Source organism: Manacus candei, unplaced genomic scaffold (genome assembly GCF_025592945.1).
Source record: "Manacus candei isolate 608988 ecotype Guabito, Panama unplaced genomic scaffold, ASM2559294v1 h1tg000002l, whole genome shotgun sequence".
NCBI lineage: Eukaryota > Metazoa > Chordata > Aves > Passeriformes > Pipridae > Manacus > Manacus candei.
Genome location: NW_026138050.1, coordinates 1809122 through 1825686, shown reverse-complemented (window position 1 = coordinate 1825686; position 16565 = coordinate 1809122). Strand labels below are relative to the sequence as shown.

Here is a 16565-nt window from a genome sequence, read left to right as displayed (position 1 = left end):
TGTGTCTCCTCTCCAGACTTGCACCAAAACTGCCACTCCTGAGTCTCCCTTATTTTCTCAGAGCAGATTTCAGAGCTGCTTTAAAAACTGCCATAAACAGTTAAAGCAACTAAACCACAGCTGTCAAAATAAATAACCCTGTTTTGTGGGGCTTTATCTTTCTGTTTTCTTACCACTCTGGAAGTTGCTTATTCCTAAAAACGGAATCCACAGTAATTCTCCAGCTGCTGGCTCGGATTAATAAGGGTGACTGTCTCTGCTTCTCCTGCCAGTGCCTGAGATTTTCAAATTTAATGAGGAATATCCACGTGTGGTGAGGAAACATTATGAATGGCACGTTAATAAAAGCAATTTATTTATTTAATAAAGGCAGAAAACTGAATGAGTGCCACATCTGGCTGTTTCTTCACATAGACCTGATTTATATTTAGGTTTTTTTTTTAATCAGCTGAGTCTAAATTTATGCTTAAATGCATATTCTAATTGGGTATTGGCTCCTGTTGTTTGGGAGGTCATGATTTGTGTTTCTGTATCCTCGGGCTGACAGGGGTGGGAGTTGTTTTGCGCCTCCGCTTTTCATCGAGGGAGTAAAATATTAGGACAGGCTGAGAAAAGAGCTTAAAGAAACGACCTGAGATCTTAAGGCTTGCAATTATTTCTCTCTCCTCTCTCTGTGGCCTGGTGAAGAGTGATGGGTAACTCGATCATGGGGAGGAATTTCTGGGGGAGAGGGAAGAGGAAAGACAAAATTAGGGCGATGTTTGGAGCTGCCTTATGGCAAAAAAAAAAAAACAAACAACTGGATAAAACTTTCTGGTTTGACATGCTGCTTTTAGTAATTGTGGCTGTTCCTGGGGGAGGGGGTGAAGGAGTCATCATGTGAAATCTTTGCCATCAGGGCTGCAGCACTGCAGTGAGCTTTTCTGGTTGCAGATTTTGGTGGGAGGTGGCTCAGGGGCTCCATGTCCTGCATCCTCCTTCCCTCTCTGCCTCTGGAACCCCTTGACAGAGTGACTTTAAAGGTGTCTAAAGGACACTTCTGGCCTTTTTTTTTTTTTTTTTTTCCCCAAGTGAGAGATGGGAAGAACACCACACTCTGGGTCTTGGTCTTGCTGCTTTGGTAACTTGTCCTTGATGCTGGGCAGGAGATTCCCCAGGCAGGTTGGTCCCACGGGGATTTAATGTTTCCTGCAGACTGATGGAGCATCCAAACACTTCCTTACACATCCATTTGCTATTGCTAAAACCAGTTATGTTGCAGTATTTCTCATTTATCCTTTTTCCAGTACCTGGGCAGGGAGGGAAGGGATTTAAACAGAAAGAGATTAGATTTAGATGGGATATTGGGAAGAAATTGTTCCCTGTGAGGGTGGGGAGGCCCTGGCACAGGTTTCCCAGAGAAACTGTGGCTGCCCCTGGATCCCTGGAAGTGTCCAAGGCCAGGTTGGATGGGACTTGGAGCAACCTGGGCTAGTGGAAGGTGTCCCTGCCCATGACAGGGGGTGGAACAAGATGATCTTAGAGCTCCTTTCCAACCCAAACCACTCCAGGATTCTATGATTTATAATTTTCAGTGCACTGTGTGTTACTCCATGAAGTGATTGCTGAACTGGCTGATCTCTGTCTTTAGATGAACAGGGAGATTTCAGGACTTGGAAGCCTTGGCTCAGGTCTCTGACCATCAGCATTTCTGCCTGTTTTTGTTTGCTCACCCCTTTGTGCTGTACAGAGTGAGAACAACCCCCTAAAGCAGTTGACTTTTTGGCATCTGCCCCGTGATTCCCAAAAAGCTGCTCCTTCCTCCTCCATCCCATCAGATCTCCTTCGAATCAGACGGGCTTTGAAAGCAGCTTTTTGATTTCCTGAGATCCTTGTTTGCTCTTCCTTCCTCCTGCTCCCTCTTTCTTCCTTTGTTCCTGGAGGTTAAAGCTGTGGGTGTTGAGGTCCTGTTACTCATTTTGGTCCCTTCTGAGCTCATCCTGCTGAAAAAAGGGCCTGGATTAAAGCAGTCCTGGATCCCAGCAGAGTGACATCACCAGGGCCTTGGTAAAGCAATGTGAGGGATGGAGCTGAGTGGGGAGTCTTGTTGGAGGCATGTCCTAAAGGATGTGGCAATGTCAGTTTTCTTCTTGAACTGTAATCCCCCAAAAATTGGGACACTGGAAAAAAAATGTCGCTCTGGACAGAGCAAATCCCCTCCTAGAATCAGAAAAATCAAAGTACAGGTGCAGTAGTGTTTTTGTCCTGCTGTCTTGTGTTAATGGTATCTGCCTTTTTTTTTTTTTTTTTTGCTTGGTTGGTTGAGGGTTTATTGAGTTTTTTTAAGGTTTTTAGTGTAAAAGATGGAATTCCAGAATCACTGAGGTTGGAAAAGACCTCCAACACCATCAATTCCACCCTGTACCCCATCCCCACCTTGTCCCCCAGCCCAGAGCACTCAGTGCCATGTCCAGTCCTTCCTTGGACACCTCCAGGGATGGGGACTCCACCACCTCCCTGGGCAGCCCCTTCCAGTGCCTGACCAGCCTTTCCATGGAGAAATTCCTCCTGCACTGGTAAGTTCAGCCCACCAGAAATCACAGTGCCCTGTTCCCTCCGTAAGCACAACTGTTAAGTTGTGCTGTCCTTCTCTGGGACATCCTTTCACTACCAGGACCTGCATTTCTTCTCCTGCACCAGGACAGCCTTTCATGTCCCACCTAAAAGGTGACCATAATCTGTTCATGGTCTTTTGTTGGAATTTAGGAAAAATTTCTCCATGGAAAGGGTTGTGGAGTCCTGGCAGAGGCTGCCCAGAGCAGTGGTGGAGTCACCATCCCTGCAAGTGTTCAGAAAACACATGGATGGGGCACCTGAGTTCAGGGTTTAGTGGTAAGCAGGGTGGTGCTGGACTTGATGATCCAAGAGATCTTTTCCAACCTTAATAATTCCATGATTCTGTAATTCTCTCATATCACCCTTGAGACTGCCTGTTGGAGTTGCTCCTGTGATCCTGTGCCTGTTGGGCTGTTGGATGGGGATTTCTGCCTCGAGGTTAATAAATTATCCAGCATATTTTTTTTCCTTGTTCCATATACGAGCTGTACTTGAAAAGCACCATACCCAGGAAAAAATAAATAGGGATTCTGAGAAAATATTCAAGGAGAGATTCAGTTCAAACCTGGGTGAAACCTGAAGGAACCCTCCCTTGCTCTGTGTTTGCCATCTCCTGCAAACACTGGTGTTGAAACGTGTGCTGGCAGGAGGCTGAAGTTCCATCTCTCTGGGGCAGTGGGAATCCCACGGGACACAGCAGGAAAAACTTGTCTAATGTGCTTTTTATTTGGAGGTTTGCTCTCGCTGTCTGCTGGCACAGCAGCTCACCAGGTGCCTTCATGGTGTTGGTTTTAATTTGCTCTTGCCTGAAGTGCACAAGTGGGGAGGGATGGCTGGGAGGTGGTGAGGGGAGCAGGCTGGGGGAGCTTTGGGAGAACCATGGGAACAGCTGCTGAGGGTTTCTTAAGCTGCCAGAGCAGCCTGAAGAGAGATTTAACACCCAACAGGCACCTGTTCTTAGCAGTTTAGCTCCTCAGGCACATGGCACGGGGCTGCAGGGGGCCTGGCCAGAAGGAGCAGATGGAATGTGTTCAGCAGGTTGCTTGAAAAGGTGGGGATTGCTGTGGATTGAGTGGGAAGGCGATGCTGTGCCCTGGGGTGATGTGTAGCCCCAGCACTGAAGGACTCAGATCTCCTGGCTGTGGTGGCATCCCTTGGCCTTGGCCTTTCATTTCATTCTGTGCCAGCTCTGACGTCTCACAGCCAGTCCCATCCCGTGGGCAAAGGTCTCTGTGTGACACGTGGACCGGGGACCATTGCAGGATGCTCAGGCAGCTTTGTTCAGGTTGGACACCAGGAGGAATTTCTCCCTGGAAAGGGTGGTGAGGCCTTGGAAGGGGCTGCCCAGGGAGGTTTGGAGTGCCCACCCCTGGAGGTGTCCAAGGAAGGCCTGGCTGTGGCACTCAGTGCTCTGGGCTGGGGGACAAGGTGGGGATGGGGCACAGGGTGGAACTGATGGGCTGGGAGGGCTTTTCCAACCTCAGTGATCCTGGGATTCTGTGATCAGCCTCAACCCTGCTCATCTGTGTCCACATTCACTGATGGACATCACTGACCCTGCTCCTCATGATCTGTTAGGGGGCAACCTTGGGAAGCCACTGCCCTCTCTGAGCTGGGAACATTCCTGGGGCTTGTTCCCCTCAGCTCACTGGGATGTGAAGCACCAGTCTTGTGGCCTGTGAGGATTTTAAGGGATGACTTCAGACGTTGGGAATCCTGGAATGGTTTAGGTTGGAAGGGACCTTAAAGCTCATCCAGTCCCACCCCCTGCCATGGGCAGGGACACCTTCCACTAGCCCAGGTTGCTCCAAGCCCTGTTCAACCTGGCCTTGGACACTTGCAGGGATGGGGACTTCACCATGGGGACTCCACAACCTCCTTGGTCAACAGGAGTGTAGAGGATGAGCTGCTGTGTCACCCATCTCCAGAGCCATCCCTGACCAGCAGCCCTGCGGGTTCTCCCCACCTTGATGGCCAAGCTGGAGAGGTGCTGGTGCCCTGAGTTCAGAGGAAGAGGGATGAACTTATTTTCATTCCTTTAAGACAGAGTAATTAAATACAGTATGTACAGATCCCTCAAGATGACAGCCGCCCACAGAGCTAAAAACAGGAAATCCATTAACTTCATTATTTAAAAAATAAAATAAAAATCCTCCCAACTGATTCCTCTGTCACTTAGAGTTCTGCATGGAAGGAGGGCTAATTTAACGCTGCATTAACTCACTGTTATCACCCTCCTGTTACCTAAGTAGTTTCTAATGACTACCCTGGAGAGCACTTGGAAGCTTTTAAAAGTTTTTCATGCTAAATTTTTTTTTTCTTTAATTGTGGGTAGTTTATACTTTAAAGAACAAAAGTTATGGATAACATTTTCCCAAATCTTCCAACAACACGGAGAACTTTTCTGTTGGCTGCGAAAACGTGAAGTATCCCAAGGCTGAGGAGGAGAACTGGGGAGTGTTTGTTGGTCGTGGTGTTTGGGGGAGAGGGGTTTGGCAGGGTTGGGCTGTGGGAAGCTGGGTCACACCTTGGGTTTGGTGGTTTTTGGGGCAGCAGAGTGTCCTGGGCTGGCAGGGGAGGACTGGGGTTATCAGCTCTTGCCCAGGACACGGAGCCAAAGGGAATTCTGTCCCTCAGCCTCTGAGTTTTGGCTCTCAGAGCTCTGAAAAGGCTCCAGGCCCTGCGGGGCTGGCGGCTCGTGAGACACATCCCTTTGTTCTGGGGTCTGCAAGGGAAAGGCACCACGAGCTGAGAAGCCATAAATCACAGCCTTTCCTCCTTGTCTTTCCCTCAGAGCTGTGGTGGATGATTTCTTCCTTTTTTTAATCTCCTTTCTGTCCCTCCCAGCTCAGCTCCACTTCTCAGATCAGCATCTCAGAACTTGGGGGTTTTTTTTTTTGCCTGAACGCTTCAAAATGAAGCATTCTTGTGGTTCTGAAGTATTTTTAAGTCTCAAAGTTGCAACTTTCTGCGTTATACCCATTGGAAAGGGAGCTTTGGTGTGCAGTGCCAGTCTCTGGGCTTTGCTTTCCACCTCATTGAAAGACTTAAATTATTTCAGCCTTGTCTTGCCCATCTGCTCTGCCTGTGGATGGAGGAGATTCAGAACTGCTCTTGGACATTATTAACAGGGGGGGTAACTGGGACAGGTGAGAGCCAAACCCAGCTGGAAGTGGTGGTAACTTTGCCCTGGGTTTTAGTGTGACCAGTGTTTCACACTGGAGATAAAAAAAGGTGTTTGTGGTTACCTGGAGCAGGATTTTCTGTTTTTTTCTGTGATTTTTAACTTGTGTTAGCAAAGAACTTTGAAGCAATGCAGCTCTTTTAGCACAGTCAGGAGCTTTGCTTTCCTTGGAGGAAGTTGTTGCCGGGACTGATGAGTTGTGGTGATTTACAATACCAAATTGTGATGATTTGCAGTGTTATTTTGTGTTTTTAAAAAAAACCAAGGAAGAAGCAGGAACATTTATTTTCCGTGAGTTGAGGGGTGGGTTCTTGTGAGACTTATCCTTCCTAGCTGAGATTTATCTTTCCTGATTATCTTCCTTGAAGACTTAAGTCTGACCTGACTATTCTCTTTGGAGGCAATATGTAATTTTGAAAAGAAGTGTTGCTTCTGTCTACATTGCTGTGTCTCTGTATTGATAGAACTGCTCTGTTTGGGGCTTTTTCTGATTTGATCTGTGTTTCTGTGGGTGGGAGCTGAGGATGGAGGGCAGGGGAAGGAGGGTGAGGGGGCGGTCAATGAGTATTTGCAGAGTCACAGAATATCCTGAGTTGGGAGGGACCCACAAGGACCATCCAGTCCAACCCTCAGCCCTGCACAGAACCATCCCCAAGAGTCACATCCTGTGTCCCAGAGGACCATCCAAACCCTCCTGGAGCTCTGGTAGCCTTGGGGCTGTGCCCACTGCCCTGGGGAGCCTGGGCAGTGCCCAACCACCCTCTGGGGGAAGAACCTTTGCCTGAAATCCAGTCTGACCCTTCCTGACCCAGCTCCAGCCATGGATCAAACCATCCCATGCTCATCAGCAGAACCCAGACTGTTTTCACCAGGTGTTTTCACCCCAGGGCTGCAATCCTGGTTTTCAGGCGGGAGGGAGGAGAGGTTCAGGAGCAGGTCTAATTCCAGGGTAAGTCACTCTGTATTGGATGTCTCCCTCTCCTTGGCTGCCAGGGTGTCTGACACACAATATCCATAGGGAGACAGCTGCACTGGGAGCTGGAAAATCCATGTATCCACGCTGGAGAAGCTTTTGTGTGTGCCATGCAAATGTGCTCTCTGGAAGTTTGACATGTAGATATTTATATTCAGACAGAAACAACTTGCTGCCTCACCTTATCCCGTATTTTAGGAAGGGGAATTAATAGAAATAAACTTCTGTGAGCTTTTCTTACCACAGCCAGGTACGAGGGTTGATTTTTGACCAGGTGAATTTTTTTTAGTCAGAAAAATAGATTAATTGAAAGCAGGAAACTTTGGACCATTTTTTTGTCTTCTTCTGGAGGCTTTCAACCCTTCTCTGCCTCATTGCTTCTCTCCCTGTTTGTCCCTGTCAACAGCAAACTGGGATGTGGAGACTGGGAGGAAGGAGCTGAGCTGACTTCCCTCTGCAGCCATGGACATGTGATAACTTGGCTGTTCTGATGGGAAATTTATTTGATGGGAAGTCATAAAGATGAAAATTATGATATAACAATATGATCCTGTTTAATCTGTGCTCCATTAGAAATAATACCCTCTATAGGGAGCCATTATGGGGCTGCCTTGGACTTTTTTTTGGAGGGCATTCATGCCAATTTTTTAAAACTTGTTTTAACATGTTCAGCCCCAGCGAAGGTTCCTGCAGCACATCAACCCTTCCAAGGCGTGGAGTCTCTGCTGAAGGATGTGGTGGGACTGTGTGGTCCCAGCTCCTGCAGCTCCTCTGTCCAGCAGCACGTGGGTTTGGACTCCAGAGATCACTTCATGTAACAAACCCTGCCTTTGGTGAGGGATTGTATCATTTTAAAGAAGAAAAACATTCGAAAACCCCTAAAAGGAACACGGGAAAGCCTTTTTCCTGCGTCGTTTTTCCTTCCTTCCTTCCCTCTGGCACATCCTCCTCATTTTCCTCCTCCTCCCCTGCCCCGGCAGAGACCTCCAGAAAATGCCAAAGCCACGGATTTGGCCGCATCAGGTTCGGAGCATGTCCCAAACATTCCCAAACGTTCCCAACGCGTGTGGGGCAAGTGCAGCCGCCACTGGCAGTTTATTTTATTTCCATCTTTTTTTTTTTTAATTTTTTTTTTTCCCCCCAAAAAGCCCAGCCCGTGGCTCCCTCTCCGGCTGCGCTGGGATAACAATGGGGCGCTTTGTGCCGCTCTGCAGCTGCTGAAATTTGACGAGATCCAAGTGAAGAAAACAGGAGCAGGTGGGTCAACAACGTGACCCTTTCATTCCCAGCAGGATCAGTGGGAGCCCCGGGATGGAGCCCAGGAAATGAGGGTGTGTTGGTCGGTGCCTCGAGGATGGGAAGTGCCCTTTGGAGAGAGGTTTGCTGCCGTTTATCCCATGGGTTTCGCCCCAAAAATTCCAGGGCTGGGCAGTGTTGCTGTAGGGGATGAAGCGGCTTCACTCCACACAGGAGATCTTTGCTCCGGTACCGGGGCTTTGGTTCCCAGATTGTCACTGGTTTGTTGGGTTTTGTGCTGCTCCATGGCTGCCACGTGGATGCTCCTGAAGTTCCCAATGGCCAAGGCCTGCCCTCTCCTCTCCCAGCCCCAAAGTGAGGCTGTCCAGATACGGCTGCCCCTGGATCCCTGGAAGTGTCCAAGGCCAGGTTGGACAGGGCTTGGAGCAACCTGGGAATAGTGGAAGGTGTCCCTGCCCGTGGCAGGGGGTGGAACGGGATGAGCTTTAAGGTCCCTTCCAACCCAGACCAGTCTGTGATTCCATGATTCTATCACCATTTCCCCTCTGAGTCCCCCCAGGTCGTGGAGATGACTTCCTGCACGTCCATGTTTTTGCTGTGCTAGTGCAGTCCTGGAAAATGCCAAGGGTGGGAATTCTTGCAGCTTGGAGGAGGGTTTGGTCTGTGGTTCCTGGTGTGTTTGGTGGTGATGGAGGATGTGGTTGTGTTGTACTCCTTTCCCTGGCACTGCCACATCAGCAAATCCATCTCATCGTGGAATCCTGGAATGGTTTGAGTTGGAAGGGACCTCAAAGCTCATCTTGTTTGAACCCCCTACCGTGGGCAGGGACACCTTCCACTTCATCACCTTCATCAGTGCTGCCCACTGATGTAAGAGAAGGGTAAGATTAGGGAGAAAACCACTGTTAATAATCAGATGTGTGGGTCAGCAAAGAGCCACTTGTTCTTCAGCCCTTCCCTGCCTGAGTGTGGTGACCTGGTTGATTCCTTGGAGGTGTCACAGTGTGTTTTGGGCTGTGCCAACCATTTCAAGGGTGGCAACACTCAAACTTCAGCAGAGACACAGTTGTGGCCTGGGAGCTGTCTGAGATCATGAGGGATTTGGAGTCTGAGGGTCGGGAGGGCAGATGTGAACAACTGTTGGTGAGTCAGCGGCTGCAAACGGGAGGTTCCTGGTGATGGATCTTGTAATCCTGATTCTGATATCAATTTACAATCAAGCCCCAATGTGAGATGGAGCAGAGCTCCCCCCTGGTACCTGGAGCTGTGGATGCACATGTTCACGTCCTTGGGAATCCTCCTGATTTAGCTGTAATTTTAGTAGAAGCTGTGTCATGTGGGGCATCTCAGGTAATCCCACCATCACAGGCACTTCCATTGCTGAGGGAGTAGTACCCACCTCAAGCTCTTTGTTTGCTCAACATGAGACCTGAAAGAGGAATGGACTCGGTGACCTTAGAGATCTTTTCCAACCTTAATGATTTTCTGGGAACGACAGGCTGTGGTCAGGATGAGTCCGTGCTAACTGAGGAAGGGGAGAGCGGTGAGAGCTTTGTCAGTGGGTTGGGAGCAGGAAAGATCCAAGATGAGGAGCTTATTGGGGTGGAAGGAAGATGGGTAGGGGCTGGAGAGGATCTGAGTGCAGGGTGTGGAAAGCTGATCCGCACGACCCCACTGCCAGCTGCGGGCACTCCATCTCTCAGGAAGGGCTGGGAATAAATCAGAGCCTCTCCCAGCTTATCTGCTCTTAGCCTTGGGTTTAGGAGGGCCTTGGTGGGATCTGCTCTGCAGGTCAGGGGAGCAGCACCACCCTTCAGCTGGAGGGGCAGGATCCGGCCACGAGCCGAGGAGGTTTAGGCGCGGACTCTGACCCGGGGCTGCGACCGCGGGTTGTCCTTGGCTGCACTTGCAGTTAAAGCCGGCTCGGTGCCGGCTGAGCTGTGCCCGTGCTGAGCAGCGGGGCTGGAGCAGTGGCTCCCAACAGCTGGCAGCTCTGTTTACCCCGGGCTGGCCGAGCCGGCCCCTTCCTGGCACGGCCCAGGCGGATTATGCCCTTGGTCCCGCAGCCGCGCGGGGCCGGTGCCAGGATTCCAAGTTGTCCCTTTGGAACAAGGAGCACAGGTGCAGGGCCGGGCTCCTGCTCCGGGCAGCCAGCGCTTCCCGGGAAGGCTCGGGACGTGTGTGCCGGGAGCATCCTCCGATGACCCGTTTGACCCTCGGGAATGGGGTCGGGCAGGAGCACGAGATCCTTCTGTGCCCCTTCCCTCTGCACACACAAACACCTCCCTGGGAATTGGGGTTTGGGTTAAAATGACTTTTTGAAAGTAGGAGAAAGCGCTGCTGTGTCCTCGGGGAGAGGCTGCTCTCCGAGGGGAAGGGATGCACAGGGATGCAGAGGCTGTTTGGATCCCACTCCAACATCCATCCTATGGATCTGCAGGGCTAACCCAGTGATTAACATATGAAAACGTGGCTAACAGTGGGATTCTTGTGCAGGCAGGGATGAAGGAGATGGACGACCCTTTTGGTGCCAGTCGGCCCCAGAGCTGCTCCTCGGGCACAACCAACCTCTCACATTTGGAATTAGCTGGTGCTTTCCTGGTGCAGCTGCTTTTAGCACAATATTCTTCACTTCTCCTCTCTGAAGCGCTAATTTAGGCAGTTGAGGTGTGTTTGCTAGAAACCACAGGATGTATGGAGGGAGAATTGGGAGTTTTTAATAGCTGTGTGATGTATAATAATCCGAGGGGGAAAAAAAAATCCATTTTTATTTAAGGGATTTTGTGCGCATTAAGGTAAAAAAAACGAGTTTTCCTGACTGCTGCTGAAAATATTTTAAAGCAAATTCAAGGTAGTTTTGCTTGTGTGACAGCATCGAATCGTGGGTTTGAAAACGCTTCTGGTGGGGGATCAGGTGGCTCAGGCTGGAGCTGGGAGGAATGGATGGGTTTGGAATGTTTGCTGCCTGTTTGGGCTGGGCGAAGGGAGGTGTGGATCACACTGGTAAAGTGCCTGGAGAACCCTTGGGAAGGAACATGGCACGTGAGCCAAGGACACTGCCTGGTTTAATTTGTGTAGACATGTAGGTGGGAATGTGTCTTAAACGTGGCCAACAAGTGTCTTAAATGGCTCCAACAATGTTACTGAATTTTCAAGAATTATCCTTACCAAGGTGCTTTTTTTAATGGTTTAAAGTACAATTGTATCACACAGAAATATTTGAGGATAAGAATAATTGGAGGTGGGACAGAGCTGGAGTAATTTGGTTTTGGCAGCAATATATTGTTAATTCAAAATGTAGTGGGGGTTGGACTTCACCTGTCACAACAGGGCTGTGTGTTCTGCCTCTTCCAGAACAATCATTTCAGTATTTATACTCTGGGCTGGGACAAGAAAATGCAAAATGCAGATTTGCATGAATTAGGGAAAGTCTGGCTTCTCCAAAGCATCCCATATCACAGGGAGCAGGTTCATGGTGTGATCCCAAGGCTCTGCTTTGATCTCAACTCTGCTGGTTCAATCCAGGGTAATTTTGTTAAATCCAACCACGTGTAAAATCCAACAATGGGGAAAACTGGCCCAGTGGACAATTTGGACTTGTTACCATTATGATTTTTCTTCATGACAAAAAATTCCAATTGCACTTAATATGTTGGTGATAGATAAGACTTAATGAGATCTTAATCAGTGTCTTTTGAAGATAAAACTGCCCCGTTTCGGCACAAATCCAGCACAGCCAGAAGAACTGTTGGCTCCGTGACTGGAGGAATCAGTGGCACTGCTCAGGGCACTTAAATGACATTTTTCTTTGCTTCACAGAAGTTATTCATTTTTCTCTCACTTCACACTGCATAAAATACCCATTTTTATGCAGTGTGTACTTGGAGAAGAACAACACAACCCAATGCATGTCGTTCACTCTGTAGCTTCAAACACCTGAACCCCCACTGTGTGTGATGTATTGGGACAGTTGGTACCTAATTTCCCCCAAATTAAACCTAAAAAGCATTAAAGGTGGTTTTTTTTTTCTTCTTCAGTGTTTAAAATTAGCAAGAGGATAACTTAGAGCACCATAACTATTCTTTTTCCTTTCTCACATGTTGGCACGGCAGGATGGGAGTCACAGCTCCTGGAAACAGGATTCCTGGGGATATTCCTGTGCCCTCTCTGGACCTTGTCCCGCCTTCCCCAGCACACTCCTCCTTCCAGCATCGTCATCTGGGGCTTCCGCTGGCTGATTTTCAGGATCATGCTCGGAGCGGTGAGTGGGATGTGGGTTTTTTTCAGGAGTCTCGTGGTGAATGTATTATTTTGGGGCATTTGCCACCAATGGAATCTTCCCAAATGTCAGCATAGGCCCTTCATCCTCTGTGGATGGAGGCTGGATCCTGGGGGCTTGGTGCTTCTCAGCTTCTGAATGCTGCAAGAAAGGCCTGGATGTGGCACTCAGTGGGTGACAAGGTGGTGATGGATCAAAGACTGGACTCGGTCTTGGAGGTCTTTTCTGACCTAAATGATTCTGGGATTCGGTGATTCTCAGCTGTGATGCTGATTATAGAATGAACTGATTGTCTATGACACCAAGTGTAGGGAAACCCAGCTAATTTCCTTAAAAAATTAAATGATCACCAAGTTTCCCCCCCCTGCTTTCCTTCTAAATTTGGAGTCTGACTGAGCTTTGCTCCTGCTAATCTGTGATATATATTCTGAATTATGGGACAGGCTGGATACAAAGGAAAACCATGCTCCCCAAACATCTTTGTTACTGTTATCTCTGTGCTGCTTCTCTTCTTTAGCTGGAGAGTAATAACTCTGCCGTTACTGTCAGGAGAGCCTTTGCAGAGGAGTCGGCTCCTGTCACATCCCAGAGTGTCTGGGATACTGCTACGTCAGGAACAGGCACAGGAATGGAAAGCATGGAAAGGTCATTAAATGGGGATCTACACAAGGCAGTGGAAATGGGTGATTGATGGGATCTTTAATGTTTTGGGGCCCAAACACATGTCCTTCTCCTCCGGGGCCGGGGTAACGACGCTCGCAGGCAGCGGGAAGGGAGTTTAATGTGTGACAGCGAAGGATCCTCCTGGAAAGCTGGTGCTCCTGCTCCCAGGGCATCTTTGGTTTCCTCCTAATCTGGGCAGGAGCTGAAGCTTGTGCACAAGTGTTTTCTGGAGGCAACTTTTCCCAGGGGTGGGATTGGCAGGGATTGGATTTTACGCAGAAAGGACGTTTGGCTTTTCCGTGCAGTTCTCTGAGGACTCTTCTGGGTGGTTGGGGAAAGGCTTTCCTTGGAAAATCCTCCAAGCAAACGGCATTCCCTCGGCTCAGCTGTGTTTTCTCACCTTGTGCTGGGTGTTAGGTGAGCAGTGCCATGTTTGAAATACACCTCAGGTGGGCAAGGAGGTCTCTCTTCTGTAATGTGGTGGCTCCCAGTGAAGACTCCACGTTCTCCTGTTTTCTGTGGTTGGTTCCTGTATCATGGGGCTGATTTCACTTGTCAGTCTTTTTTTTTTTTTTTTTTCTCCATTCAGTGTATCCCATTTGGGCTCTTTTCCCACGTGGAGCTCTAGCAACCAGAGACTTCACATTGAGCAAACCTGTTCTAGTGGAAGGTGTTGGAGGAAGGGTTGGAACGAGATGATCTTTAAGGTTTCTTCTGACCCAAACCATTCTGTGATAAGGGAGTTTTACTGTTTCCTGGCTAATCTTCCCCCCAAAAAATCATGTCCAGATCTTGCTTCATTGTCCATGTCTTCCCTGGGGCTGGCTGGGCTTGCTCAGGGGAGGTGGAGCAATGGGAAGTGGAATAATCCCGGCTGTGTGTGGCGGGAGCTGAGGAGTGCAGGGGCTGCTCCGGGGTTTGATTGGCAGCCAGTGCTGGGCTGAGCTCAAATATTGCTGACTTTTTAAGAGGCGTAATTACATGATTCAATCTATATGTTTGATGTTCCTAATGAGCTGTTAGTGCGGGATGTAAAGCGGGATGATGCTTCCTGGGAACACTCAGAGGCAACAGAACAGCAGCTCTTTGTGCTTGTTGGGAAATAAGTGATGCAAACAGACATTTGTGGGGCTGATTTGCTCAGAAGAGCTCAGTGCCTAGATGCCTCCGTTGTTCTGCTCGTGATAATCTCTGTCACTTGGGTTCCTTGGAATTTTGGAAGGTGCAAAACGTTGGTTTGTGTCCCCGCCAGAATCACGGGGTGGGGGAGCAAAGGTGTGTGCCCGGACTTGTGCCACCCCCCTCCAAGTGAAAGGGTGAGAGGAAATGGCCTCAAGTTACACCAGGGAGGTTCAGATCAGAGAGTAGGAAAAAACTCTTCACTGGCAGAACGGTCAGGCATTGGAATAAGTTGCCCAGGGAGGAGGTGGAGTCACCATGTCTGGAAGTGTCCAGGAGGTGCCTGGATGTGGCACCTGGGGATGTGGTTTTAGGAGTGATCGTGATGGTGCTGAGGTGACTGTTGGAGTAGATGACCTTGAAGGTCTTCCAGCCTTGGTTCTGTGATTCTGTCTTATCCAAGGACATCACCCAAACTACGGTGACTTGCCAAGAGGAGCAGCCCTGCTGCCAGTAAGGCCCTTTCCTTGGTGGTAATGAGGTGGTTTTTGATCAGCATTCCCCATCTGACTTGTGGGGTGGGAGCTGAGGCTGCATTGAGCTCAGTCCTGAGATGTGGTTGTTCCCCAAGGGTTTCCAGTCAGCATTTTCCTTTGCAGCAGCACTGCTGGGATGTGTCCACTCACTACCCAAAGGACTTGTAGGTAACGTTTTCCCGCTTGGTGATGTGGTGTTCTGTACAAATCACAGAATCATGGAATGGTTTGGGTTGGAACAGATCTGAAAACTCATCCAGTTCCCCCCCATGGGCAGGGACACCTTCCATTAGACCAGGTTGCTCCAAGCCCATCCAACCTGGCCTTGAATTTCCAGGGATGGGGCAGCCACAGCTTCTCTGGGTAACGGAGAAGAATTATCACTGGGATGGAAGGAGGAGGTGGGGGAGGTTTGAGCACTGGGGTTGTAACAGCACTTTGGGAAATGGGGAGTAAATAGAGAATTAAGGTGGAGCTGTCCTGCAAAGGATCACAGCCATATGGAATAAGTTACCAGGGAAAGTGGCTGGAGCAGAGGCTGTGAGTGAGTCTGAGACATCTTGATTAGTTTCTGGAGGAAGGGATTGAAGAGCGGAGTGAAAAAGCAGGGAAACGGGATTTAAAGCACATTACCACTTTAATTTAAAAGTGCCCAAAGCAAGGAAATTCAGATTTAGAGCTGCCAATCTCCCCCTGGCTGCTGCAGGTGTCGGGGTTGGGAGGACTTTGGGGTCTGTGTCCAGATGGGTCCGTGCCCCGCGAGCTCAGCTCCTGGCCAGGGCCACGAGCCCGAGCCTGAAGTTTGCCCCAGGAATTAGACCCTTTAATGTGTGTGTTATGCAATAATATACAATATCAATATTTAGAATATAAATGTGTTTTTATGTACTCGTCTGCTCTGTGCAGTGTCCTGGACACCTTCCTTGTGTGGTGCCCTTAAACTGTTCCAGGGCAGCTCCTGGCTCGCCAGGCCAGTGGAACCCCGGGAACTGGGATGGGATCCCTTGGGGAAGGGGTTTTCTTCTCCCCTTTATCCTGGAAAGCCCTTTCCAGGATCAATCCCTCCTTACCCAGGGTGTGTCACACACAAGGTCCTGAGGAGCCCAGGGGGAATTTAGGGAAACCCAAGTGCATCTTTTCCAGCTGGGATTTGTGACTTGGCGCTCACTCCCCTTGCTTTGCTTCCTGTAAACAAAATTTCTCTTTATTTTTTTTCTCTCCCACTTCCCGGATTTCCCTTTCTGACAGTGACTCCAGACTGACCCCCCCCTTCCCAAATCCAAGCTCAGCCTCTCTGTGAGCTGTTCAAGTACATCCTCAGAAGCTGCTGCAGAACAGAGGAGTTTGGAGCAGTTTTTGGCAGGCAGAGACTTAGAAGATGATTTAAATCCTCTGGTGTTTCAAGTCTGCACAAAAGATATTTTCCCCTTTTACAGGAGGAAAAAAGATCATTTAAAATGGTAGTCTTGGGAAATAATAATAATAATAAGCAATCATTTTTCCCCTTAAATTGTCAAAAATTTTTCCTGGTAAATGTTGCCCATCTTTCCCAGAGATGTGTTTTCACGGAGAAAGGATCAATTATTTCCAGATTATTTGTATATCACTTGATATTTGATACGTTCTGAAGTGATTTTGAATTTTCTTTACCATAAAAAGAAAAAAAACAACACTTCATTTTACCAACTGCAGCAAATCCTTTTAGAAACTTGTGGTTCGTGTTAAACTCTTCGTGTTTCTTGTTTTGTTTTCGCTTGGATCCTGTTAAAAGTGTCATAACGTGGGTGGCATTTGAAAGGTTACTGGAAAGGGTGGGGATGTGATTAGCTAATAAGGGAGATGAACTTTCTGGCAAAAATACCCAAGACTTTGAAGCAAACAGAATCTGGATGCCTGGAGTAAAATCACATTAGATGTAATGAAATAAAAGTGGGAATTTAAGGCCATCCCTAAATGTAA

At 48.7% G+C, this 16565-nt stretch overlaps 1 protein-coding gene across 1 annotated transcript in view; it reads left to right on the top strand.

The window, feature by feature from the left end:
* The window catches only part of LMF1 (lipase maturation factor 1), a 158578-nt gene that overhangs the window by 41695 nt on the left and 100318 nt on the right, over positions 1-16565 (top strand). Inside the window, exons 4-5 of the mRNA XM_051776864.1 lie at positions 10076-10236; positions 12122-12270. Of these exons, the coding sequence (XP_051632824.1) occupies positions 10076-10236; positions 12122-12270 (310 nt within the window). The remainder of the gene's footprint in view (positions 1-10075; positions 10237-12121; positions 12271-16565) is intronic.